The sequence below is a fragment of the Microtus ochrogaster genome, chromosome 24 (assembly GCF_000317375.1).
Source record: "Microtus ochrogaster isolate Prairie Vole_2 chromosome 24, MicOch1.0, whole genome shotgun sequence".
Lineage (NCBI taxonomy): Eukaryota > Metazoa > Chordata > Mammalia > Rodentia > Cricetidae > Microtus > Microtus ochrogaster.
Window position 1 is genome coordinate 35460507 of NC_022024.1, and position 19754 is coordinate 35480260.

The following is a 19754-nucleotide window of genomic DNA, read 5'->3' on the forward strand; positions in this document are numbered from 1 at the left end:
GATTTTCTCAACAGCTGCCTCCAGGTTTGAAGGATATTGGTTCATCTACAAATGGGCTTTGTCCACTGGAAAAACACACATGCATCCAGAATTCTATTATAACACATTAGTATTTCCACATTAAACATCCGATTCGCCGGGTCCTGCATTTCCTTGCTTGCATGCAGCTCAGGGCAGGCTGAATGTGCAGGGGCTGGGAGGCCACTTTCCTCGTTCACTTCTGCTTGGTTATCACCCAGCCAGGCCAACACCGTCCAGCCCTGCAGTCTCTGTATCATGAAACACAGCACTCTCTAGGGCCAGGAAATGACTGCACACTCATAACTGTCCCTTGTGGGGCTAAAAAGCTGATTTTAGACTTTACCGCCATCACTGCGAAGAACAGGCAAAGTGAATGAGCTAAGCTATGGAAAATGCCTGGGCCCCGCATGTATACGGTACTGTATACGTTCCAAGCATGCCCGTGGTTATTCCTATCAATGTTACTAACACACAGAGCTATGCAGACATATGTCTGAGCACATTGTCGTCAGGCTTCAAACGCTAAGCCTCAGAGGGCAAAGTGAGAAGGGGCTGAGAGAAAGGAAGCAGCTGTCACCTCTTTGGAGAGGCCATTTCAGGCCACCCCACTAAAAGAAGTCCCTCCAGACATGCCTCTGCAGCCCCCCAGGGAATCGATACTTACCGGATGGAATTATTTCCCTGAAATAAACAGACAGGCAAAGGTCACTACAACTGGGGCCTAGAAAGAAAACAAACCAGCTGCCGAGCTACAGGCAAGCCTATGACGCAACAGGGCAAAAGGTCGCAGCCCAGGCCCTGTGGGACGGCTTGGACAACCAGGTCCCTGTGGAGAAAACATACCAGGGGCAAAGCTATGGGAGGCTCATCCTGCTAGGAGCAATGTGACCAGGCATAAATGGGGACATCGTCAGGAGCGCAGATCCCTAAGCCTCTGGGATCCCATGCTACACACAACTGTTGTTCTCCACTCTAGCGGGGCACAATGCCCTGGGGTCACATTGGCTCAGTCATTCTTTATCAGGCTGTGTGTAAGTTATATGCCTCGTACACCAAACAGGGCTGGCACACAGTAGGCCTGTGGGAATATCTCTGAATAAATTAAGTATGTTCCTTGAGGACAGAGACAGACCTGTGGGGACAGACAGCGATCTAGAGGTAGACGCTGTAGATCATAATGTGCACATGAGTTATTTCTCCAAATAAACTTCCTAAATACATCTGAACTTGTCTCTAAGCAATTGGAAGAAAGTGTGCGTTTGACATTTCGGAGAGCCTGCTAAGCCAGAGGCTGTGAGTGGCGGTAGCATAGTGGTTCAGGATTCAGATCCACTTACAAGCCGCTTAAGTGTGAAAAAGAGCATCACTTTCCTTTCTCCGCTCGTCCAGTGTCAAAGCGGAGTAACAGGTGTGTGTATCCCTAAGGTGCTTGTGAGGACAAATGCAGATCCGCGATTTCACACGTTTTGAATGTCACCGACATGCAATGACTCTTAGAGAGTTGCCATTATCACATCTCGGTAGGATAACAAGAAGAGATGACAAGCTTCTATCCCGACACAAGGACTGAGGGTCTCTGCGCACTCTGCTTGTTATAAAACACAGACAGCATAAACCGGTGTGGTGTGTCTCCAGACATTACTGCACTGTCAAGACCTGTTTCTTAAAATGCCAACTGCAGTGGGCTCCCTTCCCTTCGTATCCTGGTTAACTTGCAAATGCTAAGTGTCCCAGGCACTACCCCAATCCTGCCAGACAGATCCTTGGAGTCAGGGGTCGGGAAGGGGTGTCAAAGACAGTCTCTGAACGCTACCAGCTGCATCCCGTAGACTGGCTTGTCCCTCCAAATTTAAAATCACTAGATACACAAGCACCCTGACTAGAGGAACCTCATCCCTGTATCCCCAGAGGCTTGCATGCTGTCTCACACAGGACATAGTCCAAAAATATCAGCTAATTCCAGTCAGTGGCAACCCTAGAAATATTTCGTATTTGGGGGAGGTTTCAGGCATACATCAAACAATGCAGATACGGGCATTTTCTCATTCATCTTAAAGCTCGCTGAGTAGATGCTATCTCCCAGGCTCCCCTCTAGACATGGGAGGTACCGCAAAGTAGCGGAAGAGGTGCTGGCAAGGCAGTGCCAGGAGCTGCGGGGAGGAGGAGCAGCCCGTGCCTACCTCATTAAACCCGGCACACACAGAGCAATACATTCTGCCGGACAGAACTTCCTGGGTGGGTGGAACTGGCCTGTCATGCGCTATCCATGGGTAGACTCCAGGCATCCAGGGCTACTGGCCACTTAAAAGGTGGTTTGTGCAATCAAGAAACTAAATTTTCCCTTTGATTTCACGGTAATTAATTTTTAGTAACCACGGGTGTCCCTATTTGGCAGTGCTGGTCTAGGGCGGAAGAGAGATAAGAACAAGTTGGGGTGGAGGTGGGGCAGGCAGCATGCGCCACGAGCAGGGGGCATCCAGCGCGCCACATGCTGTCCAATGCCTCTCACCCAATTACCGGATGCCGAATGTTCCCGGGTTCAGGGAACGTGGAACAAGCAAAGTCGGGTGCGAGGCACTGTGCTCAGCTGGAGTTTTTACAGCCCCATGACCAGTGGAAGTGGTAGGCAGCCCAGCCACGCCCCAGAGACTGTGTCAGCCAAGGCCGACAGAGATCTCTCTCTCCCTGTTAACTCTACTGGTGGTCACTTTGTCCTTGGCAAGCACATCCCACCAGGTCCAGGATGCTGGGCAGATTTTATGAGGTTTCTTCACGTGATGCATAAGCACAAATCCAAGCCTCTTAAATTCCTCCAGAAAACTGGTGGCCGATCCAAACATTGCATAGAATTGGAGCCCATCGTGGGGCTGAAAGGAATGCCAGACGGAGCTGCCCCCAGAGAAATGCTAAATATTTGTTTTGTTTCCTTCATGAGCTGTTTTAAGAAACAATTGCTTTTTCTACTTGAAGCAAAGAGATGGGGGGAGGAGACAGTTTTGTGGGGTTTGTTTTTTTAAAAAAATATGTTTTTGCTTTATTTGTGGTTTGCAAATGGCATTACCAGATGAAGCAGTATAAAAGTAATTTTTGAGATTTTTCGAAAATAGTATTTTAGTGTTAAAGGGGGCCTAATTCTTTTCTTCTTAGTTTTCACTTAATCCCCAATGCTGAGGACTGAACCCTGAGCTTTACACGTGCTAGGCTAGCAATCAACCATTGAGCTACAGCCCTGGCCTTTTCTTGTACTGTTTGATTTTGAGACAAGGTCTTGCCGAATTGCCCAGGTAGGCCTTGAACTTACAATCCTCCGGCCTCTCAGTCTCTCAAAGGGCTGGGATTATAGGCCAGCTCCACCAGGCCTGGCTGTGAGATTTCATTAGCAAAAATGATATTGCAATCACTCATGTACCCAGGTCGTGTGTATTCCTTAGCCACACAGACACAGCAGAAGGTGAGGCTGGTAAGAGGCTCTGTGCTGTGCAGTGTCTTACAGTGGAGGACGAGGAGCAGGGGGCACCCCGGCTCCAGCTACTTGCATGCAATAGGTGAACAAGATAAAAGTCCCACAACACGCAGCCTGTGAGAAAGGCTAGACTATAAGCTCCATGGAAGCAGAAGCTCACTGGGCCATTTCATCATCTCTGTACCTCTGTTGCTGGAGGCAGCATCTGACCCTGCGGGCCCCCCACAAATACAGTCAGTACCCCCCTTAACTCAAAATGGCCTCAACTTAGAGTTCCAGACCTGATTTTGGGAAAGTCATTGGTTGTTCCCTCTAAGCCTCCACATCCTTGTCTGCACAATGATGACGATAACCACACAGGTTCAAAGGCAAGAAAGCAAGAAGAAATAAATCAAGGGCTGGGGGTGCTGCTCGCGGTAGAGAGCTGGTCTAGCCGGCATGAGGCCTGGGTCCCATCCCCAGCAACCTTCCCATGCCACACACATACTCAGGAAAAATAAGGGGGGGGGGGGGAAGGAGATGGAGAAAGGGAGGGAGAGAGGAAGGAAAAAAGGGAGGAAGGAAGGAGGAGATGGAGAAAGGGAAAGAGGGAGGGAGGGAAGAAAGAAAGAAAGAAAGAAAGAAAGAAAGAAAGAAAGAAAGAAAGAAAGGGGGAAAGAAGGGAAGGATGGAAGGAGAAAGGGAGGAAGGGAGAGAGAAAGGAAAAAAGGGAGGGAGGGAAGGAAGAAGGAAGGAAGGAAGGAGGGAGGGAGGGAGGGAGGGAAGGGGAAAGGCAGTTTGCATGCCTGGCACAGGATTGTCATTCAGTAAGGCTTCCTGTCCCTGAGATTCCTCCCTCTGCCCTGGACCTGCCTATACATCCAAAACAGTGGCTAACTCTCGGTGAGATGTCCACTTGAACACCCTCCACCAGCTTGCCTGCCCAGCCCCGAGTGCTCCACTGGATCCTTCCGGGAAGTGGCCCCCATTACTAAGCTGCAAGGTGGGGCTGTGTCCACCCAGAGTGAGTGCTTCACTTAGGAGGAGCACAGTCATGCGCCGGGCTGGGCTCAGAACTACCCAGACAAACCAACTGCTGTTAGCCTCTTCACCCCCTACCCAGGAGCTGAAGGCAGTTTATTTCCTTCAAGTCTGTAAAATGCACACTCATCTCCTTGGCTTTCATGGCTATTCCCACCTCCCAGATGAAGAAAGTGCGGCATAACTCTCTGCGTTCACAAAGAGTGTCTCTTAGTCACAAATGAGATCATCTGTCTGCCTGTCACCACCCTGAGAAGCCTGGGATGCGAGTATCCTCTGGTTCTTCAGTGACAACCAGCAAGGATACAATGTAGCTTGCTGCAGTCAAAGGCGTCTATGGGAGCTGGGGCAGCGGTTCAGCAGTTACTCTTCCTGAAAATCTAGGTTTCACTCTCATCACCCACAGAGAGGCTCCAATTGTCTGTTAACTCCAGTGTCAAGGGATTCAACGCCCTCCTCTGGCATCTTCTGGCACTGTGTACACATGGTACACACATACATGCATGCAAACACCCACACGCATAAAATTTTAAAAAGTAAGTATTTAAAAAAAACATTTTGGGGGGCTCAGAGGTTAAGAGCACTGGCTGGCTGCTCTTTCAGAGGTCCCGAGTTCAATTTCTCAGCAGTCACATGGTGGTTCACAACCATCTGTAATGAGATCTGATGCCTTCTTCTAGCATGCTGACATACATGCAGGCGGAACACTGTGTATGTAATAAATTAATTAAACATTTTTTTTGGTTAGTTGGTTTTTGGGTTTTTGAGACAGGGCTTCTCTGTGTAGCTTTGGAGTCTGCCCTGGAACACACGCTGTAGCCCAGGCTGCCCTCCAACTCATAAAGATCCACCTGCCTCTGCCTAGCAAGTGCTGGGATTAAAGGTGTGTGCCACCACCGCCTGGCCTGAAAAGCCATTTTTAAAGGCTCCTGTAGCCCTTGAGCCATACTATTGGTCAAAGCCTGGCACGGGCAGGTTGAGAAAGAGGGACCATTGAAGGAACTTAGTTCTTTTCTAAACTACCATCCAAAGGGGTGAAAGTTGAGCCAATGAGCTCGGGAAAGGAGCTAATAAAATCCACTGCCGCCTCCTCTCTGTGCCTTCCTGATCGGACTCTCAGTGTTACTAATGAAAGTAAATGGAGTGGAATTCTTCTCTCACGCCGGCAAAGCAAATCATGATGGCATTTTTTCCAGACACGCACTAACTCCACCGTCCAGCCGGTTTACAGTTCCTCAAGTGCTTAATTTACAACCTGGGGAGAGTGTTTTGGAAACCTCAAAGATGACTCCTACAATGTAGAGCCTGCACAGTCTGCAGAACTGCAGAGGGCTGCTCAGATGGGGGACAGAGGGCTGGGGCCTCCAGAGGAAGCCTGGCAGCTCAGGGGCGACCCAGGCAAGGAAGGTGCACAACTCCCAAGAAGTGAGTAGCAGATGCCACAGCAGCAGCCTGTGGACGGTTCAGCCTCCTCCTCTCCCCAGCCACACAGAAGCATACTGGAGAACCGTGCTGCAGTTCTGGCTGGTCCACTTTGTACACGGTGGTAAGGAGAGGGGAACAAAGCCCCCAGGGAACTTCCTGCCGCCTCAGGCCTTCTCCGACTTTCCCTTCTCTGGATGCTGAGAGGCTCTTCCTGCAACGGTTGTCCACTTGTTCATTCCCTAAGTACCCACCATCCACACCACCAGTGAGACAGAAGCCCATTTCTTCCCTAGAGGGCGATGGACAGGAGGGGCTGGCCACACAAAAATCCCACCTACACACTGGGAGGAAGCCAATGCTGAGCTGGGACAGAGGAACGAGGAACAGATCTTGAGGACCTCGGCAAGTGCGAAGCGGAGCCTTTGTGAAAGCAAGGAAGGGTTTTAACAGAGAGAACCAGGGGTCCTCAGGTTCTCCACAATGGTTTCTCTCCCGTGCTGTTACTTTCCGGATCCCACTGTCCCAAGCCGCAGGATTAGAGAGAGCTGTGCACCACCAACCCACTTTTGACACAAAGCCTCAATCCAGGCCTTATCACGTTGGGGGCCGTGGACCCCCGAGACCCTGAATTTCCTGTAAACAACTTGCTTGCAGCTGCTCTGAGCAAAACAACTTGTTTTCCTGTGTTTGCAGCTGCTCTGAGCACAAGACAAGAGAGTGAGTTCTGGTGGCTGCAGCTGAAAGATGCCGAGAGCTGGGGGCATGGCCCGAGGCCTATATAAGCTGCACCTGAACACAGTAAAGTTGGCATTTTTGTTACAAGGATGACCCATATCTCCATGTCACTGTCTGTCTGTGTGTGTACGTTTTTAAATCTCCAGCCTGGTTCCCAGCTCGCATACCGTCCCATAGCGCAGGCGTTAACCTTATCAGGAATAAATTCAAGGCTAATGTGTCTAAGGTCCTACTGTGCAGCAGGTTCTGCATCAGAAGTCTTCAAACCCTAATACTGATTCTAGGTAATAAGGCGCTGGGAGATGTTTTGCTAACCACAAAAACATGCAGCTCCCCCAGGAGCCTGCAGCTACCGAGAGGGGGGCAAGTGGGATGTGGATCTGAGTCTGTCTACCTCACTGCTGGGATTTCTTACACAACCCCCCGATTTTATGCCCTGGTTATTTCAGATGAATTATTAGTACCTGCTATATTCTAAACTCTAGGTATCTCAAAAGCATGAGAGACCAGTCCCCCCCCGAAATGTCACCATCTTTAGCACATATGAAACACTCTGGGTGACCGCTCCGTGGGAGGGAAGAAAGGTACGTGTCAGCCAGAACGGGGAAGCATGCCAGCTGGAAAGAAAAAGAACTACAGCAACCACCTGGGTTTGCCTAGCAGGATGTGATGCCCTATGGGCAGGCGGCAGACAAGCGAAGAGGCGTCTTTGAGACTAGTGATGACCCTGGCTGCTTGGATGGCTGTTGCCATACCAGGTGGTAGACTTAGCCACATCATCTCACTGAATCGCCTCCACGAGCCACCAGATAAGATTCGCCAGGCTCCTCCCGATAAGAAAGAGAGAAGCGGAAGCTAAAATATAGGAGCCTACCCAAGGTCACCATGCTGCCCAGGACTGGGATGAGGTGTGGACACAACGTCTATCTCCAAGACGAGTGTGTGTGTGTGTGTGTGTGTGTGTGTGTGTGTGTGTGTCCCAAGGCAAACAGGCTGCCACCTTCCACTTCCTACATAAAATGGGAGTCTCGAAGGACTGAAGGTTTGACATCTTAGAGGGCTGACAAGACATGGCCTTCCCCGGTCATCACAACTCCCCACCCCCAAAGGACCACATTTTTCAAATCACAATTTTCTTGAAATGTGATCCACACGTCCTTAGCTCATTTTACAGCACACCATTCAGGGGGTTTTAGTCTCTTCCCAAAGTTGTGCAAGCATCACCACAATTGTAAAAGACGTTCGTGAACCCCAAAATAAACACACCAGGTAGCAGCCACTTTCCATTTGCTGCCAACTGTACCATCGGCCCTGACAACCGCCCATCTTTCTGTCTCTATGGACTGGCTGTCGTGGGACATTTCACATGGACTCATCTGCTGCGTGGTAGCCTTTCATAACTCAGCATGATGTCTTCAAGGTTGCTCCGTGCTGCAGCATGTATGAAGCCCTTCTGATTCTTTCCATTGCTGAATAACACTCCATAGATAATCAATAAAACCATGCAAGAGATCGCAAGAATATTCTAAGGAAGGGGAGCACACCAAATTTTGTGCATCCACACATAAGGAGGTGAACACTTGTGTGCCTTCCTCTTAACCTGTTCCGACCCATTGTGAACACATTCTATGTGGACATGTGTTTATATTTCTCCTGGGTAGACTTGGGAGTGAAACTGACCAGCCCTAGCTTTTACATACAGTTAAAAGTTTACTGAAGAATCTCGCCATGAAGCCAACATCTGGCTGCTCCTGGGCTGTTTCCAGGGAATTTTATCAATTCAGCCAGACTCCAGTCACGGGTGGGTCATCTGGCCCAGCCCCTCCTCTCCTGGATCCTGGGATTCTCTCACCGCCGTTACACTTGCCAGTGTCGTCTGGACCGGCGCAATGATAAATGCATTCTGCTTTAAAGCAGATACTTCGCAAATCATAACTTACAGATGCTCTGAGACTTTCATGTGGGAAAGATGAAGGAGAATTCTGCTGTCTGACTCTGGAGCCACTGAGGACAGGAAGCCGCAGCCAGGATCCCGACAAGCTACGTCTCTCCCTGACAAACGCACGAGCAAATGTAACAGCAAAGGAATGTGTGCAGGGAAGGGTCCGCCGGCCTTTGCAGACAGAGCTCCCCTCATCCATTCATCCGCAGTCTTGTGTTTCCTTGCCAACGGGTGTAAATGTTCCTCGGGTCAGGGAGGATAAGCTTCAGTGGCTACACCTCTCCGAAAGTCCCTAGCTAGATTTATTCATCTCGACTCTATCCTGCAAGACTTGGTTGGGGGCCGACTTCATGCTTGGCCCTCAGCAAGGCATCTCTGGTGGGCGGCGTGAGATGGGTTCAAGGCAGTTAGACAGGGTGTAGCAGGGAAAAGGAACCTTGCTTGAGTAGTTTATCTCTTGCCACACCCTAAGAGGAAGGCGATCAAGACATCCTGGCACACTGTGGGTGCTTTTTCACTATGGGCTAAAAAAGGTAAACATGTTCATTCATAGAAGCCCCCACCCCCATCCCCACCCCAGGCACGCAGGATCAGGCTCTTTGGGGAACAAAGTATGCGGTGTGTGTTCTGGTGAAGAGGTCCTTGGCGGGAGTCATTCTCTCTCCATCCTCAGCCCATCTCTCTCCCAAGATGGTTTCAACGCCTAATCTTTTCACACCTCAGCTCTCAGGAAACCCTCCCTGTTCCAGGCCAGCACCCCCAAGCCCCCAGGCACAGAACCCCTCTGTGACCAGCATCCAGCTCGACTGATTCCCAAGAGTTATGGTCAAGATCTCCGGGTGTAAAGACCAGCCTTGCTGCTGTGTGACCTTGTACAAGCTGGATAACCTCGTGAGGCCTCAGCTCCTTCTTCTGGAAAATGGGATAAGAGGTTTAGGGGAAGTTCAGTCCATTAGTATGTGCCTGGCACACCCCCAACACTAGGAACTATCAAGCGCTACTATTACAGCTCCCAGTCTACTTAGCAATCTTGCAACCCACTACACCCCAGCATGATGACATCACCAGCCCCTGCGAAGTCACCAGGTTGCAGGCATTTGAAACCCAGATGCAGCGGCAGCTTCAACATTACTGGGCCTCCCCTCGTCTTGGCTGGCAGAGACAGAACAATGGCAAAGCGGTCTGTGCGGTTCTGCCTGTCTGCAGATTTTCTGGTTCCGTTCACTGGTTACCAGTGCCTTCCAGTGCCAACAAACACCAATGCTGTCTGAGGCCACGGAGAGTAACCCATAATCTCCACCCTCAGTGAGGGTCCTTTGCTCTGCAAATTTGCTTCTGTGACATCCTAGTCGTCTTAGCTGGCACGGCCCTGCCTCTGCATTCACTCCCTAAACTGCAGCGAGAACCCATCTCCAGAAAGAAGCAGGCCACAGCTACCCTGGCGCCACCGGCAAAGTGGATGCAGAGTCACCGCTGTGTGACATTCCTCTAACAGCCATGGGTCTGGAAGCAGACAGACCTATGAGCTACTGTCCGGTTGTGACCCCCAAACTCATTACCCACTGATATGTTATTTTCTTCATCTGTAGAATGGGTCCAACTAGGATTTAACACTTTAAATGAGGGAACATGTCTGTAAAGTTCTAGGCTCAGCATGACACACTTCATGATTTCATGAACATCCGTTGGAGGTGGATCGGAGGTGGCTCAGTTGATACATTACCTGTACAAGCAAGGGGACCTGAGCCTGAGCCCCAGAACCCACACAGAAATGCTGGATATGGTAGCATGCTCTTGTAATCCCAGCACTGGGGAGGTAGAGACAGGAAAAATCCCCGGGGCTTGCTGGCCAGCCAGTGAGAGACACTCTCAACCCACAAAGCCAACAACACCAAAGGATGACATCCAAGATTTGCCTCTGGTCTCCACATGTTCACCAGCATGTACGTGTAGACCCACATGTACACGGGGACACACACACACATATTCTCTCTCTCTCATACACACTCTTAAATATTCTCACAAACACATGCAGACTCACATACACACACAATCACACACTCTTACACACACACAATAATCTGCTTGTAACAGCAGGAACAGGTGTGTGTGTGTGTGTGTGTGTGTGTGTGTGTGTGTATCTCAATCTTCTGCTGTAATATCAGAATCAGGTCTCTCTCTTCCTCTCTCTCTCTCTCTCTCTCTCTCTCTCTCACACACACACACACACACACACACACACACGCACACACACACACAAATATTCTGTTTATAACAGCAGGAACAGGTGTTTTTGCTTAGGATCAAACTACTTTTAATGAACAAGGTTAGCACTGGTCATCTCCTGAAACGATGACGACACCTCCGTAAAGTGTGATGCCTGCCTGGGAACTGTCCCCTCCCTCTCTGTCCCCTCCCTCCCTCTCTTCTAGCCTACTGCAAGCTCCTTGGCTTAGTCATGCCTGGCTCCATATTTAACATGGCGAGTGTGTATGGCAGACGATATGAAATCTGTCACAGCATCTAACAGAATTCACTCGATATCTCCAGATGTGTTTCACGTCTGCTGCTAGACTGTGAGTCCTTAAAGAGCGAGGACCACATTGTCAAACAAAGGACAGACATCCCTGATTAAGAATCAGGTTCCTTTGCCCAAACTCAGTCACTTAACATGTCTGTAAGGGGTTGGGCTGATACATTGGCCAAGATCTCTGATTCTCTGGAAACTGGATTTGAGCCTTAACTCAAACACAGCACCTCAGCCCTGTGCACATGATGCCCATACACAACCCAGTCTAGCAAGCTAGTTTGTGGCTCTCAGAGCCACAGTTTGCCATCACTGGGCTGAGGGAATCGCTTTGGCAAAAGCTTACCCTTTGAAGATTCACTTTGAGCAAATGCGCCCCCCAAAACTGTGAGTTTGGGTTCAATTTTTTTTTGTTGTTTTGTTATGTTATGTGGTGTTTGTTTTAGCAATACTTTGTGTGCCCTAAAGGCCCAAGGCATTGGCTCCCAGAGAGCACGCACTGTAGGAAGACCCAGAAGTTCATTCCACAGTCAGCCCAAAACTTCATCCAAACAAAGGTTGTGTAATAAATGGGGCCCAGATTCAACACTGCAGAAACACATTCAGATCCTATCTGAATCTGCTCGACTGTCTCGCCTTTCTATGCCCGCACCTCCCTAATTAATCTAATTACCCTGGCAAAGAAGTGGGCCCCCCTCACCTCTCCCTCTGTGTCTCTGCAAGATCCAAGGCTAATTGGCCAATGCAACCTGTCTCTCGGACAGCCTTAAACTGTAGATGCAATCATAAATGAGAATAAGAAAGAAAATGCACCAGGAGGGAACACTAGAATGTTTCCTTTTCCCCTTTGAAACTTTACCCAGGTTACTGTCTGCAACTCTCAAAAGCCCAAGAAGTTGGGGAATGTCGGCCTCCGATGCTCCAGCTGAGGAACCTGGCATTTCACAGTTAAGTAGCTTCCAGAAAGCTCCAATGCCAGGAAGGGATCCGTCAAGGGTCTGAATGGCGGCCAGGGCTCTGAGCCTTTCTGTAAAGCTTATCCCAATCTTAGGCTCATCATCTCAAGTCACTGTGAGTTCCTGCCTTATAGACATGCTTAGGCTGTGGCCATGAGACCACATTAGGCCCTGAGAGAATGGAAGCGCCTGGACCATGCAGCGGGCTGAAGCAGCCGGCTGCAAACTCCTGAGTCAGTTACTCTCTTCAGAGCACAGAAGGTGGTGCTGTTCTGGCTTGAGTCTCTCTCAGAAGGCCCTTCTTTCCAGGTTGGAAGTTCTAAGCTACAGGAAATGACTCTCCTCTGTGAGCAGGACCCTCACTTCAGGCTGAAATGCTGATTTCCCAAGCATCTCCAGCTGGTTGAGTCACACTGACACCCAGCACCGGATTCATCTTAACAGAAAAGGCGGACATCGCCGCTCCTCCTAAGACCTGCTCTCAAAGGGCGTGGATCAACTGTAATTCTACCCAAAGAAGCAACGGAAGCTTCGAGGCAAGTTGCGAGTGTCACGCTAATACCATAATTTTTATTTTATTTATTTATTTATGTATTTATGTATTTATTTATTTATTTATTTATTTATTTATTTATTTATTTATTTATTTATTTTGCTGCTCTTGACACTGACTCACCAGGCACTGACCAGGCAAGCACAATGCTGACCTCTGTTTTTGTTACTGCTGCTTGTGGTATTTTCTCTGCAGCCAGATGTGGGGTTTTCCACCTGACAATTCCAGTTTCTCACTTGGGCTCTTCTGCCATCTGTGAACAGTGCACTCAGTGGGGGAGGATGCTGCACCCAGGAGGACTTCTCCCCTCCAAACGTCAGTTTCCTACCGGTTAAAAAGCAAGCCTGTCACCGGAGGATCTGGCTAACGCTCGACTTAGCAATCAAGCCGAAAACAGCCCGATGGAGAAGTGGAGCAGCTTGGGAACTGTCGGTTCCTGAGCGTGTATCTACCGCCAGCTGCACAATCTTTACATAATTCTTGAATAAAACAAGAGATTTCGCTGAAATTAATAGCACAATGGGAGGGTGAACTAGACAATAACAGCGGACTGGTCTCGTCACGGAGAAACGAGGCTCCATCGTTCTCTGGGCGCCCCCTAGTGGCCATGAGGCTAAATCCTGGCAGAATGTTCAGTTTTGTGCAAATAAAGAGCCAGACACCCACTGAAAGAGAAGAAGGCAGGCGCCTGCCTACCAGTGCAAGTCTAACTCAGCCGGGGGCTCAGACAGTCAGAAGAACGCCTGACTGGAAGCCACAGTGGCGCTCAGCAGGCAAGTGTACGCCGCCAAGACTCAGTGCAGCTCGGTTGACTCCCAAGAAGGTGCCGCAGACCCTAGATCCACCACGGGCTACTCAAACCCTCACATTCTCCCATCTTCAACCTGCTCCTCAGACTGGGTCTGTTTTCCATTATCCTGCTTTCCAACTTCCCAGCGCGATTCCTCAGCAGCTCTATAGGCAACAGGAGCAAGGAGCTACACTTAGTTTTTCTGCTTATTCAACACCCAGCCTGGGGAATATCAACTCAGAAGAAACGCATGAATGAAGCCTGCTTCCCGGGCACTTCCTTCGTCAGAGAACACCTTTGCAACCATCTCCTCCTCAGAATTCTCAGCCCATAGGGCAAAGGGTACCTGCACAACTGCTTTGCAACTTGCTGTAGAATTCACATGTGGCGGAGCGGTTTTATTTTGAGGATACAATTCTCATTCCCCAATTCATTGACTTTTTAAGTGATAATGTAGCCCCAACCTTGACAGTGAATCTGAGAAGCTGAAGAGGGGGGGACTATCCAGCTGGCCACATACTTGAAAATTACAAGGGTAAGCCTTGCTGACTGTAATCATTTTCCACAGCTATCTGACAGCTCACTTGCCCTTCCCTGTAGCCACTGGTTAGGTTTATAAGCAACAGTGGGCCCCCAAATACCCCTAAAAGTACACATAAGAAGCTATCATAGTTGGTTTCTTACTTTGGCCCTCAATCAATTAAAATACATCTGATACTCTTTAAATCAGAGAACCATGCTCATTTCTGCCACACACCACACAAACCCTTTCTGCAACAGTCAGACACTTTGGACCCAACTCTAGCCACAAGCAGTGTGGATTCCAAGGGCCTGTTCTGCAAAATGGGAAAATGACAACAAGCCAACGCTGGGACAATTCTGAGCCCCTGAGGCACTCCGAGCACTGCTGGTACCCTGACAGAGCTTCAGCCTTTACAGGGGCAGCTAGCCAGACCTCTTGAACAATTTAGTAGCCCTGTAGCCACGATCTGGAAGGCAAGCAAGCCTGCAGCAAGTCACATCTGTGTCTGAATGGCCACCCATGCCCTGGCCATGGCAGCCTTGCCAGAGGCCAGAATGCAAACTGTCAAAAAACCTCAGATATTCGTTCGGTTGGCGCTTTTGGTTTTTACAGGCAACCATCTGTCTTCTTTTGCCGCAACAGCAGCATCAGGGTGATCAAGCTCAGCGAAAATATACAGAGAAGTGGGATTGTGGTAAAATGGAAAAGAAGTGAGGGTCCGGAGCAACTATAGGACACAGACTTGAGAATCCAACTTCATGACTAAGGATGTGGGTCTTCTGGGGTTGTACAAATAAGGAGCTCTCGGGTAAGGCGTGAAGGTGTGTCTGCGGGGGAGACCCCACGTTCCCGAAGCTGCAAAATATTTGCGAATCCTAAAAACACTTTGCTAGCTGGTGGGAAAAGGGGGGAAGCCCCAAAATATGTGCAGACAGGATGTAACAAGTGTTTCCAGAGATATACACCTGAGTCATGGGTGCTGAAGGGAAAAGTCAGAAGCGTGACTGGGGGGCTTCTGCCGAGACCCCTCTTGGTGGAGAGAGCCTCGGTGGTGTGGTGTGCCCAGACCCCACTTGGTCCACCGCGGAGCTAGCGGGTACCACCCAGGGATTTCCCCTACTCACCACTCGGCCTGAAAACCTCTCGGTGGCTCTCTTGACTTTGCCGTAGGTACCTTTGCCCAGGGTCTCCTGCAGTTCATAGCGATGCTTCAAGTTGTGCTTGTGGTGATGTCTCTTCACCCCGTGCGGCTTCCTGGGCTCCGTTGGGGCTGCAGTCGCCCCGACCACCGCCTGCCGCTGAGAGCCCGGCGGCCCCGGCTCCACAGCAGGGCCATCTCCTGCCGCGGGCACAGCCGCCTCTTCCATGTCCAAGCGCGGGGCGAGCCGGGCTGGAGAGGGCAGGACCCGGCACGCACAGGGGTTCTGGGTGGTCTCCGCTGAGGGAAACCAGGGTGCGTTCAAGGTCTCCCCCGCAGCATTGCTGAGACAACCCGACCTGGCTCTGGCTTGCCGCTGGGTCACTAGAGGCGGCGGAGACTGCACATCTGGCGCCCCGGGCGCGCACGCTGGGCGCACCGCCCCCCGGCCGGCCGCAGCGACAATCTGCGGAGCGTCCGGCGAGGTGGCGGCGGTGTCAGGGGAGGCGGTGGTGTTAGCGAGAAGGAGGGGAGAGGGTGGCTCCGAGCGCAAAGAGAGGAGTGTTATGTGGGGCGCCGCGCCCCCCGCCCCCGCGCCAGAAGGACGCGCAGACGGGGCGGGGCGGGAGAGGAGCGCGGGGCGGGCGCCCGGGTGTCCCCACCTCCGCGTCGGGCCACCGCGCAGGGAGGGGGCGGGGTGCGTGTCGTCGTTCACCCTTTGTGCGGCGCGGCGCAGGCCCCGGCGGCGGCCAGGGCGCTTTGTCCTCGCCAGGCTGGGGACAGACGGTCCCGGTGGGGTGGGGGGTGGTCCTCAGAGCGTTTGTCTCCCTTCCCGGGCTTCCCGCACTCACCCTCCGGAGCTACTGCGGGCGGTCTGCGGCTGGCTTTGGCCAATCGGCCACGGATAAAGCTCGCCGGGCCCCGAGGCCGCAGAGGCGACTACGCACAGAGTCCGGGTGGCCCAGGCGTGCGCATTGTTGCCCGGGGCTGCACCCTTCCTGGCCACCCTTCACGTTTGTTATGGTGTCGCAGCGGCCACCAGGCCCGCGAGAGCAGGGGGAGGCCGGGGAAAGGAGGCACAGCGGTGTTGGGTTACCGTTGGTGAGTCACGGTCTCCTCTCGCTGCCGAGGCCCTGCAGGCCTCCAACTCCGGCCTGGCCAGGGCAGCGCCCTCCTGGTGCCACCGCGTAACCTGGAAAGTCCCCCGGGAGGGATGCTTCGGGACCCCGCACCCGGCTTTCTCAGGGAGAAAGGCGGAGTCAGGAACGAAGGGAGGCCCAAAGAAGGAACCCGGCCCTTTGGGGCGCTGATCACCGTGAGGTCTGGGAGTCCGGCAGGAACAACAGCCGAAGAGGGGAGAAAAAGTGGAGGCCTGGATGAAGCTGGGTCCCCCGAGCTGCCCAGACCAGTGGGAAGGCCCCTTTCCGAGATGGACAGACCATGGTTCTCGGATGGACCAGGACCAAGACCTGGGCCTTCTGAGCAATTCCTTGCCCAAGCCAGAGGCCACTTGTAGGCCTCCTGACTCCCTCGGGTGATGGGAATTTTCCTTGACTAAAAAGGCCAGATCTCCCCCACCAGGTGAGGGTCAGACAGGAAGGTCTCCCAGCTGCATGTGGGCTGCAGGGAGGAAAAAAAAAAATAAGACACGAGGGGAGAAATTTTTAAGAGGCCTTAGGAAATTTTTTCAAGTAATTTCATGTAAATTACAGTGTTCCAGACTAGGGTGGGAAGAGCGAACAGGAAATTTCGAGAGGCTGGTGTGTTCTGCGAGATGCCCTGGAGCTGGCGCTTGCCCTGCGCCCCTCCGGTTCCTCCCGCCCTCTGCATTCCACACTGTCTTCACTCCTGACTACTTATCACCTTACACTGGACTCCGACAGCCTGCCTGCCCGAGACCCCCACCCCACCCCCGCTGCCAGAATTACACCGTGTACTCGGATCCGCCCCCCCCCCCCCCCTCTGCTCCGTTCTGCGCTCGGTAGCCTTATCGCCAAACTTTATTTACTTGTTTTAGGGCTGCCTGAAACCCCTCCGCCAGCCCGGCCCTCCCTTAAAAGCACTCAACAAATGCTCAAAGGCCGTGTTTATTCTGATCTATTCATCCCAACAACCCCTCAGTGACTCCCTGCCCCCATCCTGAAGCTGCACGCTGCTTTTAAAAAGTCCGCAGACATGCATGAAGATTGCAAGACAAGTTGGTGGCATGCAGGGTAGAGTCCTGGGTCCCCACTGAATTGGCTGGGAGACTTTAGTTAAACGATTAACCTTTTCTTCCGTTTGCTCTTAAAATAGGTCTCAGTGAGTCTGGTTGATTTTAGCTGTGGCTTGGTTTTCAGGTGAACAGATTGTGTCTGTATTGGTGATTAAGATGACAAGTGCCCTGGTCCCTTCAGTCCCTGGGATGTGGTAGGATATACCTGCCCACGCCTTCAAGGTTACCTGTGCCCGTATAACTTGCATTGGTTGTTAGAATCAGTGCAAAAGCAATGGTTCTTCTGCCTGGAACCTTTAACGGCTGGGTAGACACTTGTCATGTCCTCTCCTCACCTTGACAAGCAGAGCAAAGTCCAGGCAAGCTGAGACTGTAGAGTGAACAGATTCATCCCCACCCAGGAAGGCTGAGCTGGAAAACCAGCATGAGCAAACACCCGTTTGCCGTGTTCAGCCAACGAGGTGGGCATAGCCGTTCTGACAGCATCGCTCTCAAGGGCCAGGGCTTCAGCCCCGTCTGCTGAACCGGTAGAACCTCCCACGTGCTGGTAACCGGTGGGCGGCGATGCATGCTGTGGAAGGTAGCTGCTATAATCTGTATTCAGCTGGGTCGATCATATTAGAAAGGTTTCAAGCTTTGCCTAATATCACTTAGCTTGCCCTGGGTGACAGCAGTACCAAGACTTAAACCCTCCCTGCACCCGCCAGGCTACCTCTCATTAAATGGGAAGGAAGTGAAACCCAACTACAGTGTGTGGCACACGGTCACGTCCAAGCTTTGGCAGCCCCTGCCAAGCCTGAATTCCTGTAACACTGATAACTGTGAGCTTTTTAATTGCATGCATTTGTCCTGTATATGAATATATGCATGTACGTTCAGAAGTCACCTCCTTCCACCACGAGGCCCCAGGGACCAAACTCTGATTGATCATCAATCTTGATGACAGAGAGCCTTTATCTGCTCAGCCGTTGTCCATCTAGATGTGGTTTGTTTTTACACAGGACATCTCCTCTACCCAGCCCAAGCTCCTCGGTTCAGAGTTTGAGTTTTAGAGTCCAACTGACCGGGTTCCAGTCCCAACTTGATATTCACGGTAACTGCCTTGAACCGTTATCTCCTCCTCTCTTGATTTGTCACACAAGGTTGGCGTGGACCTTAACGGATAGGATGCGCGCTTGGTAGATGACGGCTGTCGCCGTCAGGCCTACTGCAACTTCTTGCAAGGCTCCCGCCAGAGCTCTGAGGAGTTACTGGCAGCTTGATCACACGACTTGGTAGCTGCTGGTTCTGCGCTGGATACTAGGCAGATGTTGTAACATCTGCACTCACAAGGTCCAAATCTTTTAAGCTTTTCAAATCAGCTTAAAAGAAAGTGTGTATGTTTGCTTTCTTGAGAAAAGCTTTGTTCAGAAAACACAGTAATACCAACCTACCATTTCTCGTGTGTGTGTCTGTGTATGTGTGTGTGTGTGTGTGTCCCATTCAAACCATATATATGTAATATACATACAGTGTATATGTGTGCAGTGTGAGTGATTTGAACCCCCATCTAAAGGCTCCCGAGTTTGGACACTTGTTTCCCAGATGGTGGTCTGGTTTGGGGAGGCTGTGGAAGCTTTTAGAGGCCCAGCAGGACAAAGTGGATCACGGCAGGGAGAATCCAATGAGTGTTATAGTCCTGTCCCAGGTGATCTCTGCTTCCTGCTCCCCCAAGATGTGAACAAGTAGCCACATACTCCCACTGCCATGAACTCCACCATGCCTTCCCCACGACCGTGAACTGGCGCCTTTCAAACTGAGCCAGGAGAAATCGTATTCTCCCTTAAGTTGCTTCTTAGTAGAGGTGGTGAGATTTGATTGGTGGATTTATTTATGTAGCATTACTTGTATGAGGGATCTAATCAGAGAAGTATTCAACAGTTTTATTGAAATGGTACCAAAATAAAAAAAAAAGTCCCTTTATTAATACTATCTTCCTACTGTGTGCCCAGCTCTGGGGCTAACATGGTCCCTCTTCTTCCAGCTACCAGAGTAGCAAACAGTTACAGCATCCAGCTGGCCTCCAGCCACCAAGCTTGGGAGAACTCATGCTCTTTGGATATGAGATAGATAAAAGCAAAAGTTTACTCAGGAATTGATACCGAAAGCTCAATTTCTTCCCACCTGCTAAATGGCTGGTAACCATAGCAACTGGGGGTGGGGGGGTAGGCACAGGTTTCAGAATCAAAAGCGGTTCAAGTCCTTCTAGCTGTGTGGTCCTGGGCTGTCTTCTCTTTGCTTCTGTTTTCTCATCGTTAAGGTAGAGACATTTTAAAAGTTTTGATGAAGATTCTTATAGTTTGGCAAGCGTCCCCTAAAGACGGGCGTGGAAAAGCTTAGTCCCCAGGGTGGGCCTTCCGAATTGTCCTCTTTACCAGGCGGGGCCTAGTAGGAGGTGTCCCACCCT

The 19754-nt window shown here is 51.0% G+C and overlaps 1 protein-coding gene across 1 annotated transcript in view; it reads right to left on the bottom strand.

Moving 5' to 3' along the window:
- Nuak1 (NUAK family kinase 1) overlaps positions 1-15685 on the bottom strand; it is a 67528-nt gene extending 51843 nt beyond the window's left edge. The window contains exon 1 of the mRNA XM_005358241.3: positions 15080-15685. Within this exon, the coding sequence (XP_005358298.1) occupies positions 15080-15322 (243 nt within the window). The 5' untranslated portion in view covers positions 15323-15685. The remainder of the gene's footprint in view (positions 1-15079) is intronic.
- Positions 15686-19754: the final 4069 nt, after the last annotated feature.